The sequence below is a fragment of the Mercenaria mercenaria genome, chromosome 3, assembly GCF_021730395.1.
Source record: "Mercenaria mercenaria strain notata chromosome 3, MADL_Memer_1, whole genome shotgun sequence".
Classification (NCBI taxonomy): domain Eukaryota; kingdom Metazoa; phylum Mollusca; class Bivalvia; order Venerida; family Veneridae; genus Mercenaria; species Mercenaria mercenaria.
In genome coordinates, this window is record NC_069363.1 from 12,879,861 (window position 1) to 12,901,949 (window position 22,089).

Genomic DNA, 22,089 nt, shown 5'->3' on the forward strand with positions numbered 1-22,089 from the left:
ATGTTGAATTTTAGTTGTTCCTATTCTAACACCATCAAAGTTTTGTTCTAATTGTATAAGTAATGGATTGTTGTACCTTTTATAGTGACCAGATGATAACACCCCTCCTTGTCTTACACCCTGCAAAAGTGGGAAATTTTTAGACATTAGTCCTTTCCATTTGACAGCAGAGGACATGTTTTGATACAAATCTTTGAGAAGCAGCCAGTCAGCATCCACAATTCCATCAAGATATAATCTGCGTAGCAAAATACTATGGGATACCACATCAAATGCCTTTTGTGTGTCCAGTGTAGTAAGAATCATTTGTTGTTTATTTGTCTTTGTTTCTTATATACACTCAGTTATTATAAAAGCCGCAGTGAGACTCGATTTGCCTTTTGTGAATCCATACTGTAGCAATGACTGTGATTGTAGTAATATTTCGTCATGTCGAGTACTTAGTATTCGTTCCAGAATTTTAAGAATAATAGGGGTAACTGAGATGCCTCTATAGTTTGCAGGATTATCTGCACTACCTTTTTTGTATACAGGCGTGAGGATTCCAATTTTAAGACTAGTAGGTATCTTTTTGTCAATAATGATGGAGTTAATAATGTCTAATAATACAAATAGTATAGCTTTATCTCCTTTTTTAATATGTTCAGCTGTAAGACCATACACATCAGGTGCTTTGTTATTATTAAGTCCATGTATTGCAACTTTAAGTTCTTTCAATGTAACCAGAGGAGTAGAATTAGTATTTGTTTCACAGATATTCTCAATGAGTTCGTTATCTTCCAATATTCTCTGTAGATATTCATCATTGAAATTATCGTCTTGTAGTGGTTTTGCCAGGTTTTCAAAATAATTTGCCCATGCTTTCGTAATTTCTTCAGGGGAGTCAATAGGTTGACCATTTATAGTAAGTATTTCAGTTAGAGTCGACGAAGTGGAACGTTGTTCTCGTACAAGTTTGGAGAACATTTTATCATCACCTTTACTATTCATTATATTCTCCAGTTTCAACTGTTTGTTTTTATTATGAGCCTGTCTCTGAACTTTTCTCAGTATTTTCTTTGCAGCTATCATTGCTTGAAGTTTATTGTTACCAGGAGTCTTTGGAGAGCCATTGTTCTTCCATTCCCACCATTTTTGTTTACTTTCTTTTGAAGCGTCTCTTATCTCTTTTCCAACAATTTTTAAATTTGATCGTTTACGTCCTTTCTTCCTTAAGGGAATACTTTTCCTTTCTGCAGTTTTTAATACATCTGTTAAAAAGTCAACTTGATTTTCAATATTTGTGTCCTTTGTATTATCCAGTGTGTTCAGTAAGTTCTTGGTTAGAGTTTTGTAAGTATTATTGTCACACTGTGACAGGAAAGGCCGTACCGGCGACAGTAACCATCAGAACAAATCAACACCCTTTACAATATTTACAAATTTATTTACAAAAGATGATTATTTACAATGAATAGATGTGAAAAGAAAAAAAAACTGATTATAAGAAAGAAAAAAAAAAGAAAGTTCAGTATCTCTAGATACAAAAGTTCTTATACTTCATTCTAATCTGACGTGACACAGGTCTTTAATGTAATTGTGAACTTTAAGTAGCACAAACAAAACATAGCTTCTAAATTCAAAATACAGTCCCTTTAAACCGTGAATACGTTGATTCCGTGTTGGCTCCCTATGGTGGTAGGTGATTGCATCCCTGAGCTGACTTCAGAGGATAACAAAAATCATCGTCTTTGCGGTTTACGGCACAACCATGGGACGAAAGCTCTGCGCTGGGAATATCACATCCAGGCGAGTGAAGACAAGTGAACCTCGGGCATTGTACTTCCGGGTTATGACATCACCAGGAAAAATCGTCTGGCGGAAGAAGCTAAAATATATAACATATGGTAAGCACCATAGCAAAACAAATAAGTCAGGGCATAAAACTGCTCCTTTGGGTATACCATACCTCCGTAGGCTCCCATAAATAATACGTGCTACTTATACAAAATATATGTGCTACTAAGTTCAAACGTCACATGATTAAAATACGTCACTTATTACTTCCATTATTACAAAGATTGCTTACTTAAAAGACTAAAGTTAAAGTATGAAAAAGATATGAAAAGTATATGATGAAACATTATAGATACGGACATGATAAACTGCAGCTATTATTTACAACTACAAATTAACAAAATTCAATATAAATCAAACGTTATATCATAGTTGGCATCCATATAATATCAAATGCCATACACTACAACGGACATTAATTAGATGTGCTATAGACTGTCACACAATTTCATATTACAATAATATATACATGGTACTAGACTTGCCATATAGATTTATACATAACAATACAATGCAGTAATGGCGTTCCATAATTAACAAAAATGTTTGACATAAGTTTTTGAAACAAAGTACTTTATAAATATCATGTTACAAATTTCAGTACAAATTTTACATCTTATATAAACGAAACATTTTAGATTCCTCTTTCCAAATAATTTACAAAAGTCTGAAAAATTTAATAAATTATCCTGACATACCGAAACTAGCCAAAATCATGTGCCGAAAAGTAAATGTTACAGAATTCTGTAGAATGAACAAAAATTTACCAAATAAAAATCGTAATGCAAAATCATACAAAAATCTAACAAATAAATTTCTTACCTCGATCGAGCATAAATTTCTAGCAAGAAAATAATTCAGACATAGATTCGTCTATAAAGTCGTAAGGTGGTGTGCGCAAGGCATATCTAGTCCAGTCTATTTAAAGGATAATGTCCCGCCAAATACTAAATTTCATGGGATTCACGGCTAAGCCGTGAGCTATGACTATTGTCATTTTCACGGGATTCACGATATAGCCGGGAAATCTAACTACTTTGGCGCGAATTTAAATTGACAATTTGAGGCCCATTATAGTGGTTTTGGGGATAAAAACATAAATTACTGAAGTTTATAAAATATCAACTTTCTTATTACTGAACAGAATTTAATGAAATTTACATGGAAATTTAAGTTATGAAATACAGAAAAATATAAGAGGTATTTCATGCGTGAAATCTGACATTTACCTCAATAACTCAAAAATTTAAAAAAAAGATGATGCAATACCTGCATTTACACTACAGATAATATAAGGCCCGTATGTCAATTTGTGACACACACTTGTTCCAGTTGGGTTTGGACTGAGTTTCTACCTGTTCAATATTTGTCCGTTCAAATTTTATATTTAAACTTGTTGTGATACATAAATGATCAGACGTATTTTGGTAATCTTCTGTATTCACTTTCACTTCCGTGATGAGACTATGTGCGTTTTCATTTACAAGTATATAGTCAATTTCATGTTTGTCTTGCCCGTTTGGGTGTATAAACGTAGGTATTCCTATTTGTTTTGTAATTAAGCCATTTGCATTAACAAATTGTTTCAAGAGTTTGTCATGATTGTTTTCAGGTTCCCTTGTGAGAGACGCATTCATGTCTCCACAGACTAAAACTGCATGTGTATAATTAAATTTTTGTAACACTTCATTCAGCTCATCTAGAGTAGACTGGTAGTCATCTTTGGTATTGTTACCCCTGGAGGGCATGTAGACACTAATTACACATGTTCTAGGGTTAGTATGAAGTTCTAGTACCACAATTCTATCTTGTCCATCTGGGTGTCTAGTAATTTTTATATTCCAGTCATTTCTGTGGATAATCGCTGTTCCTCCGTAACCTCTAGGTATTTGTATAGGGGGCACTGGATTATTTGTGTCAACAGCTTTACTATGTGCTTGATGTTTGTCAGAGATTGTATTCAGGAGTTTAAGTTCAAAATCAAATAACCAATGCTCTTGAAGACAGATGATATCATGTTTTTGTAACAAATTTTCTAGAAATAAATTATTACCTTTGACATTTTTCACATTCAAGGTAGCTATAGAGATAGTGTATTGTTTATTATTTTGTTCCGATCTAGTCTTGTTGACGCTCGGCCGTGTCCCAAAAAAGCATTTGATGTGGTCTCGCTATCTTCGCAGATTTCGTTCTCATTCTCAAGTTGTTGTTGTTGTTGAGTTTGTTCATTTTTTGACGTCTCTTCTGTCTGTTCCTGGAATCTAACCCTCTTAGGTGTTGAATGCATTCTAGGATTATTCTGGAATTGATTGCATCTTTTCCGGAGTGGTTGTCCAGTGACCATTTCTAATACCGTAGGTGGCTTTTCAGCTACTGCGTTTGGTTTGTGATTCCCATGATCAGAATTATGGGTCACATTACTTTCCCTATGGAAATGTTCTTGATTTTCTTGAACAATTAAGTTTTGATTCATATTTCCTTTATGGTGTGTTTCTATATTCTGAGAATGAGAAGTTTTCTCTATATGTCTGGGTATTTCCTGTGATGGGTTGGCTGCACTCATCGGATTATGTGGATTACGTTGTACTGGATTGGCATGTGTGTATAGCTGTTGTTGGGTCTGCTGATGTGGAATAACTTGTGGGTGATGAAACATCGGTGGTGGTCTCCATAGTGTATGTTGATGATTGTAGTTTGGTGGCGGTGGAAGATGACCATACCCCCATTGCGGCATTGCAGGTGAAACTGGGTTGGTCCAAGGCCTACAGCTGAGACTTGTCATTTGCATAACTTGTTGTTGTAGAAATTGGTTTACAGTTGTTTGCATTAGTTGTTGTTGTTGTATTTGCATTTGAATTAATTGTTGACTTTGCTCCATTTGAGAAATTCTCATGTTTATCTCCATTTGTGATAGTTTTTCAAGTAAGTTAGGCATTCCAAGTTCAGATTTGGGTTTTTCATTATGTTGTTCATAATTTACTTGATTCTTATGTGCTGTCGTTGGTAAAAGTGACGCATTTCTTTTCAAGAGTTCATTAGTCTGTTCAAGATCTGTTATCTTTTGTTCCAGATTTTTAATTACTGTTGCCGTATGTTCTAGTTGTTGTTTCATTTCTTGTGTATTCGTTTCTGTTTTTTTTGAAGTTCGTTTGTTTTGTTTTTGTTTCACATTGTCGTTTGACAGTTTCTCAGCCTTGGACGTTTCATCATTCGATTTGGTCTGCCTATGGGGCTGATGTTCAGAAGTTTTTAATGTAGTTTGATCTATATCAGCATGTATGTTATCTTCATTTTGAAAATTGTTTTGTTTTTGTAGAATATCCGATTCACAGATAGGAGTGTCTAACACTGTATCATTTAGTTCTAATGCTTCGTGTGAAGTACGTACTAAATAGTCGTCACTTTCTGGGTTAAGTAAAGAGTTTATATGTTCACTTGTCGGAGAGAAATACTGTACGGGTAGTGATATTAAATGTCTACAAGCAATGCAGATGTAAATTTCATCATTACTATGGAATTCAAGTAGTTCTTTATCAATTTTTTCACACTCATAATGAAGCCATCTATGACAGTCATCGCACTGTATGCCATGTGCTGCTACGAGATCACAGCAATGTGGGCAGACATCTGAATTTTCAGGTTCGACCTCTTCTCTTTGCTCTCTGTCATTTTCAGTAACAAGTTTGATTTTGATCTGGTTTGAACCTTCTATATCACCTACCATGCTGGTGTTTACATCTGGATGTTTCACGCTATGATTAATACACCGATCAATTAATTTTGCTATATTCCTGTCAATACTGGAGGAGTTTGAATCATTCTGAATAATATCCATGATGTCTGGTAGAATGTCATCTTGAAAAATACTAACACTTCTGCCATTTATCAAAAGAGTGCATTGTGTATTGTACATATTAATAGTAAATTTATGTTTCTTCCCTTTGGCACCTGTACTCAGTTTGTTATATGCGCGAATAATATGTTCCGGTCTATTTCCAGAAAGGTCCAGTATTATTTGTTCTTCTATTACAATGCAATGTTTATCATATATGTGTTTAGTTTTCTGCGAATCTAAAATTTGAGCTTTTAAAAGTTCATAGCATCCAGCACTACATTCTATCTTTACTTGTTTTCCATTATCTTTTGGTACTATATTAATAAATGGTTTTTCACATGCTAGTCTTTTCTTATGAACAGATTTTTCTTGATTCAGTGTGTAATCACGTGTGCCCAAGTGAGATGATATACTGTTACTTGGCAAAGATGGAGAATCTCGGCTGTTTCTACATGCCAGCGCCATGTTTTTGTTTTATTGTAAATAGTCAGAATCAAGTCATTCAAGCCACTTCTAAGTTGTTTTACAATTATGCTAATCTATCGACACACTCAGAAGATAAGAAATAGTAATAAATTATTCTTGAACACTGTAGTTTTCACAAGTAAATTAGTTTTTTCAGTGTATATTTTCTTAAGATTTGATGGCAATCGTGCATAAGAAGACCAGTAATCAGTCACAGTGAGGATCAATCACATACATTAACGAAGTATGTAAGTAGACTAGATGATTTTCAGATTTCTAGAATATTTAAGTCTTATATTTGAAAATATTGCACAGACATATGGTTCGAATCAAGTAATTCAAGCCGCTGGGAGATTATTATACAGTTTTTTGCTAATCCAATCTTTCATACAGTACTTTTCAGGAAGTTAAAAGTTGCATAGAAATCATATTCGGACACTTGGTTCGATTCAATTCCGTCACTATGATTCACCCTTCTTTTTAAGAGATAACTGTTCATAATGTGGAGAACACGGTCCAAGGGCCTTCAACCTGTGCCAGACGTATGTTTTCACTGCAGTTTTGGGTAAGCACATGGGCCTTTACTCATGTGTATATGCTGTTCTACAACAATGGCTATGCTTTTTTGTTTTAAAAGTTCTGGCAAGATGCGTGGTTAAAATATAATAAAATTCTCGTTGGCATAGCAGTTTTGAAAGTTAGTCAGTTTTTCGCGTTAAAATTATCTTCTAAAATCATAAAACACTCTAGCATTACTCATTCCTGACAGTTTCATGTGTATTTAAATGGATAAAAGTTCAGTAAAACAATGCTTAAAACTAAAATCGAAGTCTGAAATTTCATAAACTGTCATGGCCGCCAGGTCACATTTCTTCACACTCAAAGAAATTTTGAAGTTGTTCTCCGCTATTCACTGTGGAGAATACGAAAGGCAATATCAGTTTAACACGCAGTTCCTGGATATTATCACCAGATACCTATTTACACATAAAACCTGAACTATACAATAAAAATCTTCTTTAAAGCTGATTTCCTAATCAAAATATATACCAGTCGGGCACCTGAATAGCTCGGCCAATCAGATAGTGTCCTAGATTTTACCAGCCAACGAAATCGTCTCCTTGTTTCGAAGGTAAATAAAGAATGACATATCAGCAACAACAACATGAAAACTTTTTCCCTCGATTTATTCTGAAAAATTTGAATTTCTATGACGAAAGTACTTCATTTCGTTGTATTTTATACATGATAATCAGAGAAAAACACAACTTATACCTCAAGTAATAATGTCTTTGTTCAACAAATGAAGAAAAGTGCAAAGTCCAATTAGCTTGTCGGGTTGTTAATACATAAAACAGTCTTATTTGTCAAAATGTGACAAAACCCTTATTTTCATTTACACCTGCAATAAATCTCTTCCCTAGTCTCCTTCAAAACAAAACCAGACTTGCAGTTAAAACCTGGAATCAATACTGACTGACCATTCACTTGAAAATGCATATTTTGCATAAAATGACAATTAAATGTACTATTAAATCACTCACTAGTTATGATCAAATACACACATAGCTTACATTAATGTGTGTCATGAATCTTCAATACAGGAATCATCGAATGTGCATGTTACATGAAGGCTGAAGACTGATAATTTTCAACGGAATGCGATTTATCAAAATGTGATACCTGCTATCAGGGCCACATCCAGGATTTTGGTTTATGAGGTTGCAAAGTTTCTTGAGGATTCCAAGCATATGGCCCCCTTGGAACATTGTGCAAGCATACCTGAAATGGTGCAACCTGACTTATATTTGACACAGCTTGAGCAATATTTTTTTACAAAATGTCACAAGTAAATTTTCTTTATAAGCAACTTGACTAATGTGATGTTTATTTTTCACTCTGACCGTCAGCAATAATAAAGAGTAATGTAAAGAAAGTTCTGCGAGTGATTCAGTGAAGCCAGCTGAACTTTTGTCTAAAATGACTGATGTATTAATTTTAGGCTGTCAAAAATCAATGCTTGTGCATGGATTTTGGCCCCTTTCAGATCAGCCCATGCTTCCCCTCAGTAAACATCACAGTGAGATGTGCACTTATTGCACTGCTATACCTCCTGGACAAATTTTATATAGATACTTTTAAACTATCCATCACAAGTATTTGATAATTTACATTTTTAAGATAGAGAAAAGCAACAATAATTTTATTAACGTACATAATGCAATGACGACAGTCGCATTTCATGGTGTGGGATCCCTTAATTGTTATAAAAATATATTGAGACAACAATGCACATTTTGATGATTAATATGTAAGTATGATCATGAATTTATCATGTACAAGTATATTATTCTTTCATATTGTCCTTGTTGTACCAACAAATTATTGTGTGGGAAATTTAGAGAAAACCTGTTTATTTTTTATTTTTTGTGGTTATCTATATTATTTCTCAAGGGGTATACAAAAACAAACTTGTACAAAAATATACAATTAATGACAAAAAAATCCACATTGTGTTGTAAATTGGAAATCCAAATAAATATTTCTCATATACAAAGGCTTAAACCTCACGTTTAGGTTTTTTCCCCCTTTTTGTGAATTTTAGAGTGTTATTTCAAGTCAGACATTTTTATTGCTATTTACTCTTGAAAAAAATGATTTTATCAAAATTAACCAAAAGTATCTGTATGAGATGTATTATGCATGAATAAATAGCACTTTGGGTCAAATTTACTTTTATGCTGCTGTGCTGAACCATAATATACAAGAAAAACACATTATTATTATTATTATACCATACCGCATCTTGTCAGGAAAGGACAAACAGCAAAGTATGGGCTTAAAGTAGTATAATTTCCTGAGTGATTGTTAACTGTGTTTTATACCTATTCAATAAAAATTGGGGAACGGGAGGGGGGGGGGGGGGGGCGGTTCTGTGAAATCAGACCTCTTCCTACATTCTTACAGTTATGGAGTTTGGAGTGTAGCAGGCATTTTTTTTTCAAAACGGGAAAATATATCATTTTTGAAAACATTTTGGCACAATAACCTTTGAATTTCACTGAGAGTATATATATTTTACTATTTACATAAGTAACAGATTGGTCAACACATTCTGGTGTTCTCCAATGAAAAACTTACATGTGGTCAATCTCATTTAAGAAACATGTTTTATATGACATTTAAAATGAAAAAAAGCATATTCTTATACAACTGGCATCAGTTGCAAGAAACCATAGACCATAGAACCTCCAAAATAATGTTCATGTCCCAGTCCTACGTTTCCTCAAACCTTCAAAAAAAAAAAAAAAAAAAAAAAAAAAAAACTTTGCTTGCAGTGCATGTGCATTTAAATTAAAACCAAACTGACTTATAAAGGGAAAATAAAATGTTGTTGTTTTTTTTTAAATAATAAAAATTAGAAAAAAAATTCTTTGTTTGCAGTGCTCTGATGTAGATGATTTTCCCCATATTCTGCCAACACAGACATGACAAAAATACAAAGAAAATTGAAGATGTCAATATTTAGGTTTATAATGAATAAATTATGACATTCTACAGAAATAAGTAGATACTATTTTTACTGTATGCCAGGGCTTCCTGCTAGGATTTGAACCTAGAATTCTAACTGAAGTAAGCGTGTTTCCTTACACTACAAGAAGTAACCCAATAGCAATACAGACTTTTTAAAGCATCTTAACACTGTCATTTGTACATAATATAAAAGTGCAATTAGTTCCCAAATCTGCAATAACAGATGATTACTGAAAAGACATATAAAACGGCAATCTATATTATATATGTGACTGTGATACTTGTAAATATTTCAACGAAACAAAATGTAATACATCATGAACTGTTGTAATATGTGTTTGTCGATACCCTCTTCAATTATTTTATTTACATGGTCCCATTCCGCTCTGCGTAGTTCACGTTTGCATTCTTTTTGGTATTGCTTAAATTTATTCCAAGATCCCGTTTTCTTAACTTGTTTGTAAAGACGAGTTTTTCTTTTCAATGATTTTTTTTTATCTTTCTATTTAACCATGGTATTTTCCTTTTATGTTTATGTATTTTTGATGAAACGTTTTTATTAACGCTTTTATGAATACCATTTTTAAAAACAGACCAGAGCTCTTCAATATGGGTGTCACTGTTCACTTTTTCAGAAATTTTATTTGAGATACACTGACAGTCACACTATGTTGGTTTTCTTATGGCGCGGCTCATTTTGCTATTTTTGTAGTTGAACATACTGCCAAGTGTCAGCACATATCTATTTATGAAACAGTAGAAATGGGCCGAGTTAAGCAAAATACGAAAAATATAACAACACTGCGCATGCTCCACCGGAACGCGCCAGAACGCCAGAACAATATTTTCACATTTGGCGTTGTTTCGTTCCGTCGTTGTGGCGGGGGCGCCAGAACGACAGAACGCCAAGACGACATTTTTAAGGGCGCCGTTTATAAGTGTCGGTCTTTCGTTCTGTCGCGTTGCATTCTTCGTTATATGGTTTTGATGGGGGTGCCAGAACGAGGAAACGAGACAACGCCAAAAGAGGAAAACGTCGTTCTTTCGTTACGGCGGGGATGCCAGAACGACACTGGCAGAAATCAGCCACCATAATCTCCAATAAAATTACATTTTTACCAGTGGTAACCGGAATCACTGAACTTGAATTACATGAATGTTGATAAAACGAATGAGTTTCCAAAGACAGTGGTGGTTAAATATTTTAGTACACAGCTGTGTGTGGACTGAAATATTGATATTTGTGTATAATAAATTGTTTGCAAAATCTAGCTTGGTCTGACCCGGCCATTGTCAAACATTGGGTTCACAGGCTCATTGGCCATGCCAGGCCAGATATTAAAACATGCCCTAGTTTCTACGTATAGTGACTTTGCTTGACTTTGTAGCAATTTTGGGAGTAGAAGTTTTAGGACATGGATTTACTGAAATTCCAAATGCACCTTATGGCGTACGATAAAAGCATATGAGCCGCACCGTGAGAAAAGCAACATAGTGTATTTGCGACCAGCATGGATCCAGACCAGCTTGCGCATCCAAGCAGTATGAGCATGGATCCAGACCAGCCTGCGCATCCGCGCAGTCTGGTCAGGGTCCATGCTGTTCGCTTTCATTAACCCTATTGCAATTTGAGAAACCGTTAGCGTTAGTTTTTTTTCTTATAAAAGCAAATTAACTAAACAAAATCCAGACATTTGCACTTTTTTCACAGGAACCAAACTACATTTCCCAATTTTCTAGTTTCAAGTCCATTAATTTTCACGAGTTCGCATTGTACATTATAACGCATTTACGAGTGATGCTGCGCACCAGTTCGTCAGCTTGATGTTATAAATAATAAGTAATAAAACTTGGTTAATTATAAGGTTTAATTTAATTTGGAAAGTTAACAATTGGGTCTGAAGTCGATTGTTGCCGGGCCACGAAGTGGAAAAGTGGGTCTTTTGCACCCAACTATTTTTTACCATTTCTCCAACGGTCTAGGGGGCTTACCCCTATTAAACTAGCCTATGTGTTAGGAACTGATAAGTGAGTCTCTTTGATTATTACTGATTGATGGGTCAAAATGTTATATAGAAAATATATATGGGCCCTTTAATTAACCAAATATGAGAATGAGACATTATATACACACTGACAAGCTAGATCTACTGAAGATACAAAATAATATCGTTTACTGACAACCGACAATAAGTTTCGCCCAGGTCATGAGGTATCATAGCTAACAACACAGCTACGCCGTTGTTCAATTGTACTACATTTTGAACCTGTCTGCAACGAGGACGAGAATTTACTCAGACACCGTTTTTAGGAATGTTGATAAATCTTCCATGCTTTTGAATTGTGAGATATTTTGCTTACAAAACAGTACAGTTAAGAAAGTGTTCCTAACTAAGGTAAATATGGTTTTACTTGCATTTGACTTCGAAATAGTTATTGTCTGAACGAGGTAGTACGGTGTACGAATATAAAACACCACTGACGATTTCTTCGGGGCTTCAATAGGACTAGTACTTTATGGTTAAATGATTAATTGATTAGCCAAAAACAACAACATGATATTTTATCTATTGAATTAATCGAAAACCATTCTTAATATAACAAAGTTACATTACAGTTATACCATTTTTACACACGTTGATTTTTAAAGTCTATTTCGTGACATCAGATTTGACAATTGCCAATTTGAACTATAGACCGTCCATTAGAGCCTGGTAGGTACTAGAAGACTCAAACTGTGCAGTTCTTTTTGTTTTTTATGCAGCTACCTTTGTAATAGAAAACATAAATGATTTTGCAAAGTAAAACACGTGAAACTGCTTCTCATATAGGCCCTATTATTATTTGCGTTGCATGTATATTCATTTTTAATTTGTTCATTGTATTCGAATTGTAGCTTCTATTCATATTTCTAATCTCTCTCTCTCTCTCTCTCTCTCTCTCTCTCTCATCTTCATGATTTACTATAGGCTATAAAAGAGGAGCAAACAGACCTGTGTAATCACGTATCGGAACGTAATGTAAATTTAATAGTGAAGATTTCAATGGTCAACATTTACTTTAGGGGCCTACTGATGTAAACACACTAAAAGTAAACACTCTAAAAGTTTGATATGTTTAGAAATGTCATGACCTTAAATCTGAAAAAAATGTCACTGCTTTTACAACTGTTAGGTCGACATTAAGGTGATGTCACTTTTTGAATTTCCGGTGAATAACAAAAAACCAAAGAATATTCAGTTCTTTCCAAAAACTGTTATATTATGATTCAACCAAATAGTTTCCATTGTCTACCAGAAAGGAACAATTCTTATATCTTAATATTGAGATTTGATACCTTTATAACAGACAGTAAACTAAAACAATAGACATTCATATGTGACGTCGGTGAGCTCAACAAAACAATTTCAAGCACAAATATTAATGTGGAATGTAAAGTAAGTTACACACTACAATATCCGTCCAAGATACTTTCAAAAACAATGCATTTGCAGAATAGAGAGATAAAAGTAATTTTGACAGCTCGTGAAAACTAATGACAAACTTTGACAGGTATATGATGACTCATGACCTAATTATTTTTTTTCTGTTATTTCTTACTTCCAGTTTGATTTTCATAAAATGGGTATTCTTTATTGTAGCTTACAACTCATACATTAAAACAATAAAAGAATATATTGTTACCTCACTGTCGTTTTGACTATCCATCTCTCGTACGAATTCCTATTGTTTCAGTCATTTGTCAGTAATTAGAGCAACTCACAGTGTTGCAATCATACAAAACACATCCCTTATTTTCACATAGATATTGAGGATTTATCTAATGAGCACATGTATTGGAAACACAATTTCAATACCGACTGTGTATTGTAATAATGCTAAACTATCTCAGCCGTGACATCTCCTTAATTTTCAGAGCGAAAGTTTTGATGAAGAGTTAATATATATAAATTCATCTGACAGCTATCGTTACAGAAAATAAACGCCAACGTAAAGAAATGAAAATGAAGTCACATATAACATGTTACATTATACCGGTTACAAAATTGAATAGAAAAGAATTATGTAGGTTGTAACCGTTAACATTATACCGATACGATACCTGTATTTTTTCCAAACATTTTACAGCTGAAAGACATGCTCGGTTTGATATAAATCCTCCAAAACGTCAGAACACTGTAACCATAGTGATTTATTCTTGGAAAGTACTGTGTAAACCTTGTTAAACATGTGAGTTGATAAATTTCAGTTTGCAACATTTTTTACCAAAATGGCATCTGACGCACGTTTCCAACTGTTTGTGAAGGCTGGTAAGGATGGGAAATGCGTCGGCGACTGTCCGTTTTCACAACGAGCAAACATGTACGCACATTTAACACTGAAGAAAAATGAGTTTGAGATCACTCCTGTGAACACGAATAACAAACCAGACTATTTTTTGAAAATAAATCGAGAAGGTAAAGTACCCGTCCTGGTAGATCGCCAGCAAGGTAATAAAGTTATATCAGATTCGGCTGAAATAACCAAATATATAAACGAATTGTATCCCAAACCGGCATTAAAGCAAGGATACACGGGACCTGGCGACGCATGCACTGGGGGAATTTTTCCAAAATTTGCTGCCATGATGAAAAACAAAGACGAATCAAAGGATTCAGAACTGAAACAAGCTCTTATAGACGAGTTAAAGAAACTGAATGATTACCTAACAAATAAGGAGTGTTCTGGAAACTTTCTTCTCTGTGACAATCTGTGCGAGCTAGACTGTCAAGTTCTGCCTAAATTACGCCATGTACAAGTCGCAGGCGACTATTATAAGAAGTTTAAAATCCCTGAAGATTTCACCGCCCTGCAAGAATATATCAAACAAGGGGAGTCAAGTGATATTTTCAAAAGCACGTGTGCGCCTGATGAGGAATTCATTTGGGGATGGAGCAAGTTCTTCCCTGAAATAGATACGTCGTCCTAAGCATTGTCTTGTGTTCAGCAAATTTTTCATAATTTTTCATAATAATAAAATCATAAACATACAGATAGATCTATATTGAGAAGATAAAACGTTTTTTTATAATGTCACATGGAAGGTTATAGTGGAAGTTTCGGTTTCTGAAAGAAAAAGACACCAAAACAAAAACAGAAACAAAAAAACACTACAGGACAGGACACCTTAGATACCTCTACAAAACAGTACGAACAAGCGTGGAAGTTTTGGTTTCTGAAAATAAAAAATCACCAAAAAAACTACAGGATTACACCTTAGATAACCTATTTTGGATAGTCTACAAAACAATACGAACAAGCGTGGAAAGATAAAAAAGAAGATAAAAAGATGAATTGCATAAATGTTATTTAATTTGGACTTTCACATGATATTCATAACATCGGTTAATCTTGTTTTATAAAACATTAACAGTTTATATATATTATTTTATTTTCATATTTTGTCATTATGTTTTCACTCTTATTTAATGGATTGTGTATATTTCATTTATTTCCACTGCATTCGGCGCCTCATTATTCCTAGTTGCACAGATTTAGCATGGGCAAAAATCAGCATTGTACCGTTCTGTAATAATAAATATTTTCTACATTCATATACGTCTCTATATATTCATTAAGGTAGTTCTGCACGTTTGAGTCGAAATTTTTTCTACAATGTAGAATTTGATTAAACTCTGATTTTCAAAACTTCAGAATATACCTAGAAAATTCAGCAATTAAAAAAGATAGGGTCGTGTGCTTGATTTTTTGCTACACCGATTTGAAAAATTTGGATCTCACGCAATATTTCATAATGGGAGTCTATGGAAAAATCATTACTTTCATAAGATTTTCGCGAATAGAAATGTCTCTACAATGTAGATTTTGATGAAAATTCTCACTGTTGTAAATAAACACATGGCCTATAGTTTGGTGAAATATAATGTACAGGTCCGTGCGCTTATTTTTGAGATATTTGATCATGATTTAAGTGCACCGGACATTTCACGCTAATTTTAAGACATCATTTTGATTATTTTAACGTGTCATGTTTTAATATCATATTTTGACTTTAGAAATATAGCAACAGTGCCATTGTAATAAATTTACTCACATATTTCTATTAATTCATAAAGTGATTTTCATTTCCGTACGCCGAATCCAGGCTTTATTCTACGTTTTCCGGATAAATGACGTTACACCATCACTTCCGGTTCATTAAACGTGCAGAACTACCTTAAGAACCGTACAGTCAATCTTATCAAAATTACTTCCCTTTAAGTACTCAATGCAACTTTAATACCCCTATCTTCTATTACGACAAACTCTGCATTTACGTTTGGATTAATAAGTTTGAGAGGTTTCGCACATAATTACCTCTCAAAAACAGGCAGCTGTAATTTGGCTTGATTTCGGTATATGCCCCTAAAGGACAGTCTTTAAGAGCTTTGTGTTGGCCGAAAAAATTCGTTCCGTACTTGAACTCGGTATTGTTTTATTTTTAGCTCAGCTATACGAAATCGACGTCGGCGTCCTTCGGCGTCCACACGTTAGTTAAAGTTTTGATGCACTTTCTCTTTTTTTCGCTTTATTTCTTTAATTACTTGATTTATTTGCTTCAAACGTATAACAGCTATTCCGCATCCTCACCCACATCATCTGGCATAAGGGCTGTAACTCTTGCGCCAATATTTTATGAATTATCTCCCCTTTTACTTAGAAGTTCAGGTAAAAGTTTTGGTGTACTTTCACTCTATCCCGGTTATGATTGAATGGATTCATATGAGTCAAGGCACATAACTCTGGCACCAATTTTTCATGAATTATGCCCCCTTTTTACTTGGAATTTTAGGTTAATTTTGATGCATTTTCAGTATATCTCTGTTATTACAGAAGGGTTTTGATTTAAACTTAAAATAAATGTTCAACATCACAGCCCATATCGTATGACCCAAGGATCATAACTCTGGCAACAATATTTCATAAATTGTGCCCCTTTTTTCAGGTTAAACATTTTGATACATTTTCACTCTATCTGTTATAACCAAACGGATTTAATTCAGGCTTAAAATAGTGGTAGCACATCATCACCCACATCATATAACATAAGGGCCATAACTCTGGCACCACTATTTTATGAATTATGTCCCCTTTTTACTTAGAACTTCACTCTAATGTTGGTGCACTTTCACTTTATCTTTGTTATTACTTAATGAATTTGATTCAAACTTAAAATTGTTCTTCCACACCATCGTTCTCATCGTATAACACAAGGTCCATAATTCTGGCACAAACATTGAGTGACTTATTCCCCCTTTTTACTTGGAATTTCAGTTTAATTTTGATGCTTTTTAGCTCGACTATTCGAAGAATAAGTAGAGCTATCCTACTTACCACGGCGTCGGCGTCTTACCTTTGCTAAATTTTTCCATACCAGTCCACGTTTTGACAAAACCTTTTGAGATGAAACCTTAAAACTTTCAACTATTGTGTACCATCACCTTGTCCAGTTTTAGGCAAGAGTACTTAGCTCCATCAAAGATTTAGGGTGAATTATGGCCCCTTTTAATTTACAAATCTTGGTAAAGTATTTCGTACCAGTTCATATTTTATGTAAACTGTTTGACATGTGGCTTTGAATTAACTTTTATCACTTCTTAATTATAACAAACTCTATCTGCAGGCAAGAGTACATAACTCTATCAACTATTTTGGCTGAATTATGGCTCCTTTTGGACTTAGAAATTGGTATAATTTTCGTGCAAGTCCACGTTTTGTTAAAACTATTTGACATGTGGCTTTGAAACATTGAACACTTGTTTATCATCATGATTTCCATCTGTAGGCAAAAGTACTTAACTCTGTCAACTGTTTTGGCAGAATTATGGCCTTTTTTGGACTTGGAAATCGGTTAAAATTTTCATACAAGTCCATATTTTGCCTAACCTGTATGTCATATGGCTTTTAAACTTTGACCACTTGTTTACCATAATAGTCTACATATGTAGACAAGATTGCACAACTAGAACTAGGACTTTAGCTCAGTTATCGCCCTTTTTTAAAAATGAAATTAGTTTATGTTTGAAATACCATTCATATTTTGTCTAAACTGTTTAATATATATGGCTGTGATTCTTGAAAAACTTGCTTATCATGATGGTCACACATTGCCATATAGTGCAAGATTTATCCAAATCCACAAATATAGGTACATTGTTTGTTTTATCTATTTTTCTTCTTTTCTCTGAAAATCTCTGGTAATATATTTACCCCATACTTCCATCAATTCGTCGAATAGTCGACATCTCTTGTTTACTATATCTCTGTTGTTACTTAATGGATTTTATTCAAACTTAAAATGGCTTTTCCAAACGGTCACCTACATCATATGACACAATGTTCATGATGCTGGCGCCAGCATGCTTTGAGTTATGCTCCATTTTAAGAAGAATTTCTGGTTCAAGTTGTGATGCACTTCTGCTTGATTCAAACTTCAAATAATTGCTCCACATTATTAGCCGCATGATATGTCACAATGTCCTGGTTCGTTACTTTGCAGAAATTTCGATGAATTATTTCCCTTTTATACTTCTTTAATGTTTTTTTTATACACTTTTCTATCTCTGTTATTACTTAATACGATTGACACAGACTTGAGCTATTATGCAATATCTTCATCCACTTTGGAGTAATTAAACACTCCAGCGACAGCTCCAGCTTCCTCAGATGTGCCCAGTTTCACTATCCAGCATCGAAATAGCCGAGCGCGCTGTCTCCTGTGACAGCTCTTGTTATTTCTTGTCTCGCTCTTCATTTTTAAGTTACCACAAATTGAAATGAAACTGCATGAATGTGCATTATACAGCTATTGACACCTCAGCAAACTTCACTGGTATAAATTAATACTAAATGTGTTAATAATGCAGTTATGACAGATTGTAAATTTGCTGTTGATATATGAAAGTTTTAGTTGATGAATATGGATCTGGGAGAAGTGCTGTAAGTAATGAGATAGCTGTGACACTCTTAAATTTACATACCAAAGAACAGTAACTTGTTTTATGTAGAGTCAAGAAACCTATTCTCGGCCAGTCCAGTGCTCGGCCACATAATAGCGAGCTCGAGAATCGAGCTTTACGGTAACGCAAGTATACTTTCACACTTGGTGATGGATTTGGAAAGTTTCGTCGGAAGTTTTAAAAAAGCGCACCCTAGCGGACTGGTGCTCACAGGAAGTACTTCTTTCCGGAGTGAATACAGAACTTCATTCAATTGCTAAAAATTATTCATCACTTAACAATAATGAAAGAATGATTTCCAGTTGTTTGAAAAAAAATATTGTTTTCATTTAAAAGATCAAGCATCGGCCAGAAAATGGAAAAAAATGTCATAATAAGCAAATAGAAACGGGAACGCGGTAATGACGTCACCGTGACACCGGCTTCCCATAAATTTTGCAACGTATGATATTCACTGTTATAGGTATGGTGACACTAAATGTAGACTTTTTCGAATAGGTTCTCCTGAATTCTTGTGACTAGTGAATAGTTTCTTTGTGACAAATAAATGATGCATAATTTTAGATAAATCCGATTTCTTTGAGCTCGCTTTGAGGCTTTGCCTTATTTCATATTATTCTTTATTGTTAATCAAAAATGTAACTTGAAAACCGTGCTTTCAGTGTTTGTTTACTTTTCGGGTTATGGATGCTAATTCAAAATGGAGTCGAATCTGTGTCGGCCAGGCGCTTGCTTTTCTGTTGCAGACGAAAACGATCAATAATGACATCTGTCATTTAGTGTTTTTTAGAGTTTCGATAATTGCACTACATAATAAAAAATGTTCAGCTGTGTAACTTTTACATAAATATTTGCAAAAATGTATACTCTATTGATTTGTGTACAAAATATGCGAAAGTTATATGTTTTTATAGCCTGCACCGCGCATGCGCCTCCCCCGCACCTTGCGTTAATGAGTTTAGCTATTTGTTTTTCATTTAAATTCACATATTTAAAAGCATTTACAAGTATTACTGTATATTAATGATAACCATTATAAAGTGTTTTAGCATGACTGAATGAAAACTGTAAGAATTGAAATACATGTAGGTTCAATACGTGATAAACTATATCAAAATACCAAAATATTGTTAACTTATTCATAATTTGTTCTAGAAACATGTTCTTACGGAAGGTCGGTGGTTCTACCCAGGTGCCCGCTCGTGATGAAATAATGCACGGAGGGGCACCTGGGGTGGGTCTTTCTCCACCATTAAATCTGGAAAGTCGCCATATGACCTATCATGTGTCGGTGCGACATAAATCGAACGAAAAAAAAAGAAACATGTTCAATAATATTTTTTTGTTGGATTTAACGTCGCACGGACACATGATAGGTCATATGGCGACTTTCCAGCTTTAATGGTGGAGGAAGACCCCAGGTGCCTCTCCGTGCATTATTTCATCACGAGCGGACACCTGGGTAGAACCACCGACCTTCCGTAAGCCAGCTGGATGTTCAATAATATAAAAATACAATAAAAACAAAGCACTTTAACAAGCTTTATAAATGGGTGGCCGAGCATTGGTTCGTACTAGTAAAATTAGTGTGGTGTTTGACCTTAGTTGCACCGCACATGGCCCCAAAGTACAATTAATTTCCCATAGGGTTACATACATATATATCAATGCAAGGCTTTGACACAATGTTCTGAAGACAAATGCAAATACCTTCTCTTTAGAAATCTATCCGAGAGAAACACAAAAATCACTTTGAAGTGACCTGTTGACCTGCTACTTTTCTCACATCTGTCAGAATGAGTAGTGTATTGCATTTTTACAAAACGAAGCGGCCCAGCCTACTTTTTGTACAAATCCGCAGACAGTCATTTGCAAAAGAAACCATGATTTGCCAGCAATTTTTTACCCCTTTCTCTTCATTTACATCAGATCTATAAAATTTGGCTACTTTCAGAAGCCCAGAATATCTATTTACAATCAAATCCATCATGAAATGAGGGACTTTTTTCTCTCGGATACACTTCCTTTAGTGGGTAACGAAGGGCAGGTAACTGTACCTTGTTACCACATATTTTACTCCAAAATCTGTGATCAATCAGACGCTTGGTTACTTGACCTACTTTTTACAATGGTGTTCTGTTTAACACTCGAATCTGATCAAAACTGAAGAACTTAAGTAAAACAGTATTAGCAATAATGTAATGAAAATGGCCGAGCATATATAGGTAACTTGACTCTATAGGTTTCAGATTTTTTAAACTGCACCCAAAGTAGTTATATATATGGGGTAGCGAGCGCAGTTTGACCCAAATTAATTTTAACCCTTGACCTAAACCGGCCAATGCTGACCAATTTCAACAAATTTAAAAAAAATTTAACAAATTGTTGTTAAAACCTATAGTAAAATATGATTAAAGATAATTTTAAACACTTCCACCAAATATTTGCCAAAATCCTGCCAAGTGGCAGCAATGTGGCAGTCGCTGCCAACTTGACAAACTTTTGGCAGAACGTTGGCAAACACAAATTCAACCAATCAAAAGCCTGCCATTTTTCTGCCAAGTGGCAGCAATGCGACAATGTCTGCCAACTTGACAAACTTTTGGCAAATTTTTGGGCAGATTATTTTTAATTGATAAAATGTAAAGGTATTTGATTATTTCAATTAATAACTACATTATAGTCTTTAAAATAATTTTAAATACATTTGATATAGATGAATTTTAACAAATAAAATATATTGTTTGAAAGAAGAGATTTATGAAAATATAAATCCTCATTATGTTACAACAAAAAACGGGAGAAAAATGATAAGGGCTACTTGTTATCTGTGGAAAAATGAATCAAGTTTGTTAAAAGTACGGGGGGTAATTTAGATATCACAAAGAAAATGTTACCTTTATTACCTAAGAAGGTTTAAACACTTCCAGGATATAACTATTGTGGACCAGGAAATCCTTTAAATAAGGGACCTCCTGTCAACGAACTGGATGCAGTATGTATGGACCATGATGTTTGCTATGACAGTGATGAAAAAAAGAGTAAAATTGATAAGCAAATGCTTTCCAATTAAATAAAACTAAATCAAAAACATTTGGAGAAAAGATTGCAAAACATTTAGTTGTAAACCCTATAATTAAACGAAATACACACTTGGGGTTGGACGGGAAAACGACAGTTCCCTATGGCTTAACGCCCAGACAAAAACAAAAGTCAAAAAACGGGAAAAGGGGGTAGAGTATACCCCGGAATCACTGCAGAGCCGGTAACTCTGAGCTACCGCTGGAGCGATGAATTAGCAAAAGAATTACACAAACCAATTAAAAGGAAATTTAGGAAACGAAGAGTGATAGTTAATGATATTGATGATACTTGGTCCTGATTTAGTTGACATGCAAGCTTTTTCAAAATATAATAAAG

General features: G+C 34.3%; 2 protein-coding genes and 1 long non-coding RNA gene across 4 annotated transcripts; 1 reads left to right on the top strand and 2 right to left on the bottom strand.

Annotated features, from left to right (window-relative positions):
- Positions 1–330: 330 nt before the first annotated feature.
- Positions 331–1,071, bottom strand: LOC128555455 (uncharacterized). Its single transcript, XM_053537742.1, has one exon. The coding sequence runs from the start codon at positions 1,069–1,071 to the stop codon at positions 331–333; it is 741 nt and encodes a 246-aa protein (XP_053393717.1).
- A 334-nt stretch (positions 1,072–1,405) lies between these two features.
- LOC128555502 (uncharacterized) lies at positions 1,406–3,078 on the bottom strand. Its single transcript, XR_008370113.1, has 2 exons — positions 2,659–3,078; positions 1,406–1,867 (listed from the first exon to the last, which is right to left on the bottom strand). It is a non-coding gene; the product is annotated as an uncharacterized LOC128555502 (long non-coding RNA).
- An 8,831-nt stretch (positions 3,079–11,909) lies between these two features.
- On the top strand, positions 11,910–15,264 carry LOC123525413 (uncharacterized). Of its 2 annotated transcripts, none has more exons than XM_045304454.2 (2): positions 11,910–12,066; positions 13,920–15,264. In XM_045304454.2, the coding sequence occupies exons 1-2, from the start codon at positions 12,001–12,003 to the stop codon at positions 14,637–14,639; spliced, it is 786 nt and encodes a 261-aa protein (XP_045160389.2). In that variant the 5' UTR covers positions 11,910–12,000; the 3' UTR covers positions 14,640–15,264. The 2 variants fall into 2 exon arrangements, with proteins under 2 accessions (XP_045160389.2, XP_045160390.2); XM_045304455.2 differs by lacking the exon at positions 11,910–12,066 and adding an exon at positions 12,156–12,384.
- The last annotated feature ends 6,825 nt before the right edge of the window (positions 15,265–22,089 follow it).

Coding starts and splice junctions, on each gene's coding strand:
- LOC128555455 (XM_053537742.1), bottom strand. CDS start 1,071: ATGATAGCTGCAAAGAAAATACTGAGAAAAGTTCAGAGACAGGCTCAT.
- LOC123525413 (XM_045304454.2), top strand. CDS start 12,001: ATGCTTTTGAATTGTGAGATATTTTGCTTACAAAACAGTACAGTTAAG. Junction 12,067..13,919: donor AGAAAGTGTTCCTAACTAAG/GTAAATATGGTT, acceptor GATAAATTTCAG/TTTGCAACATTTTTTACCAA.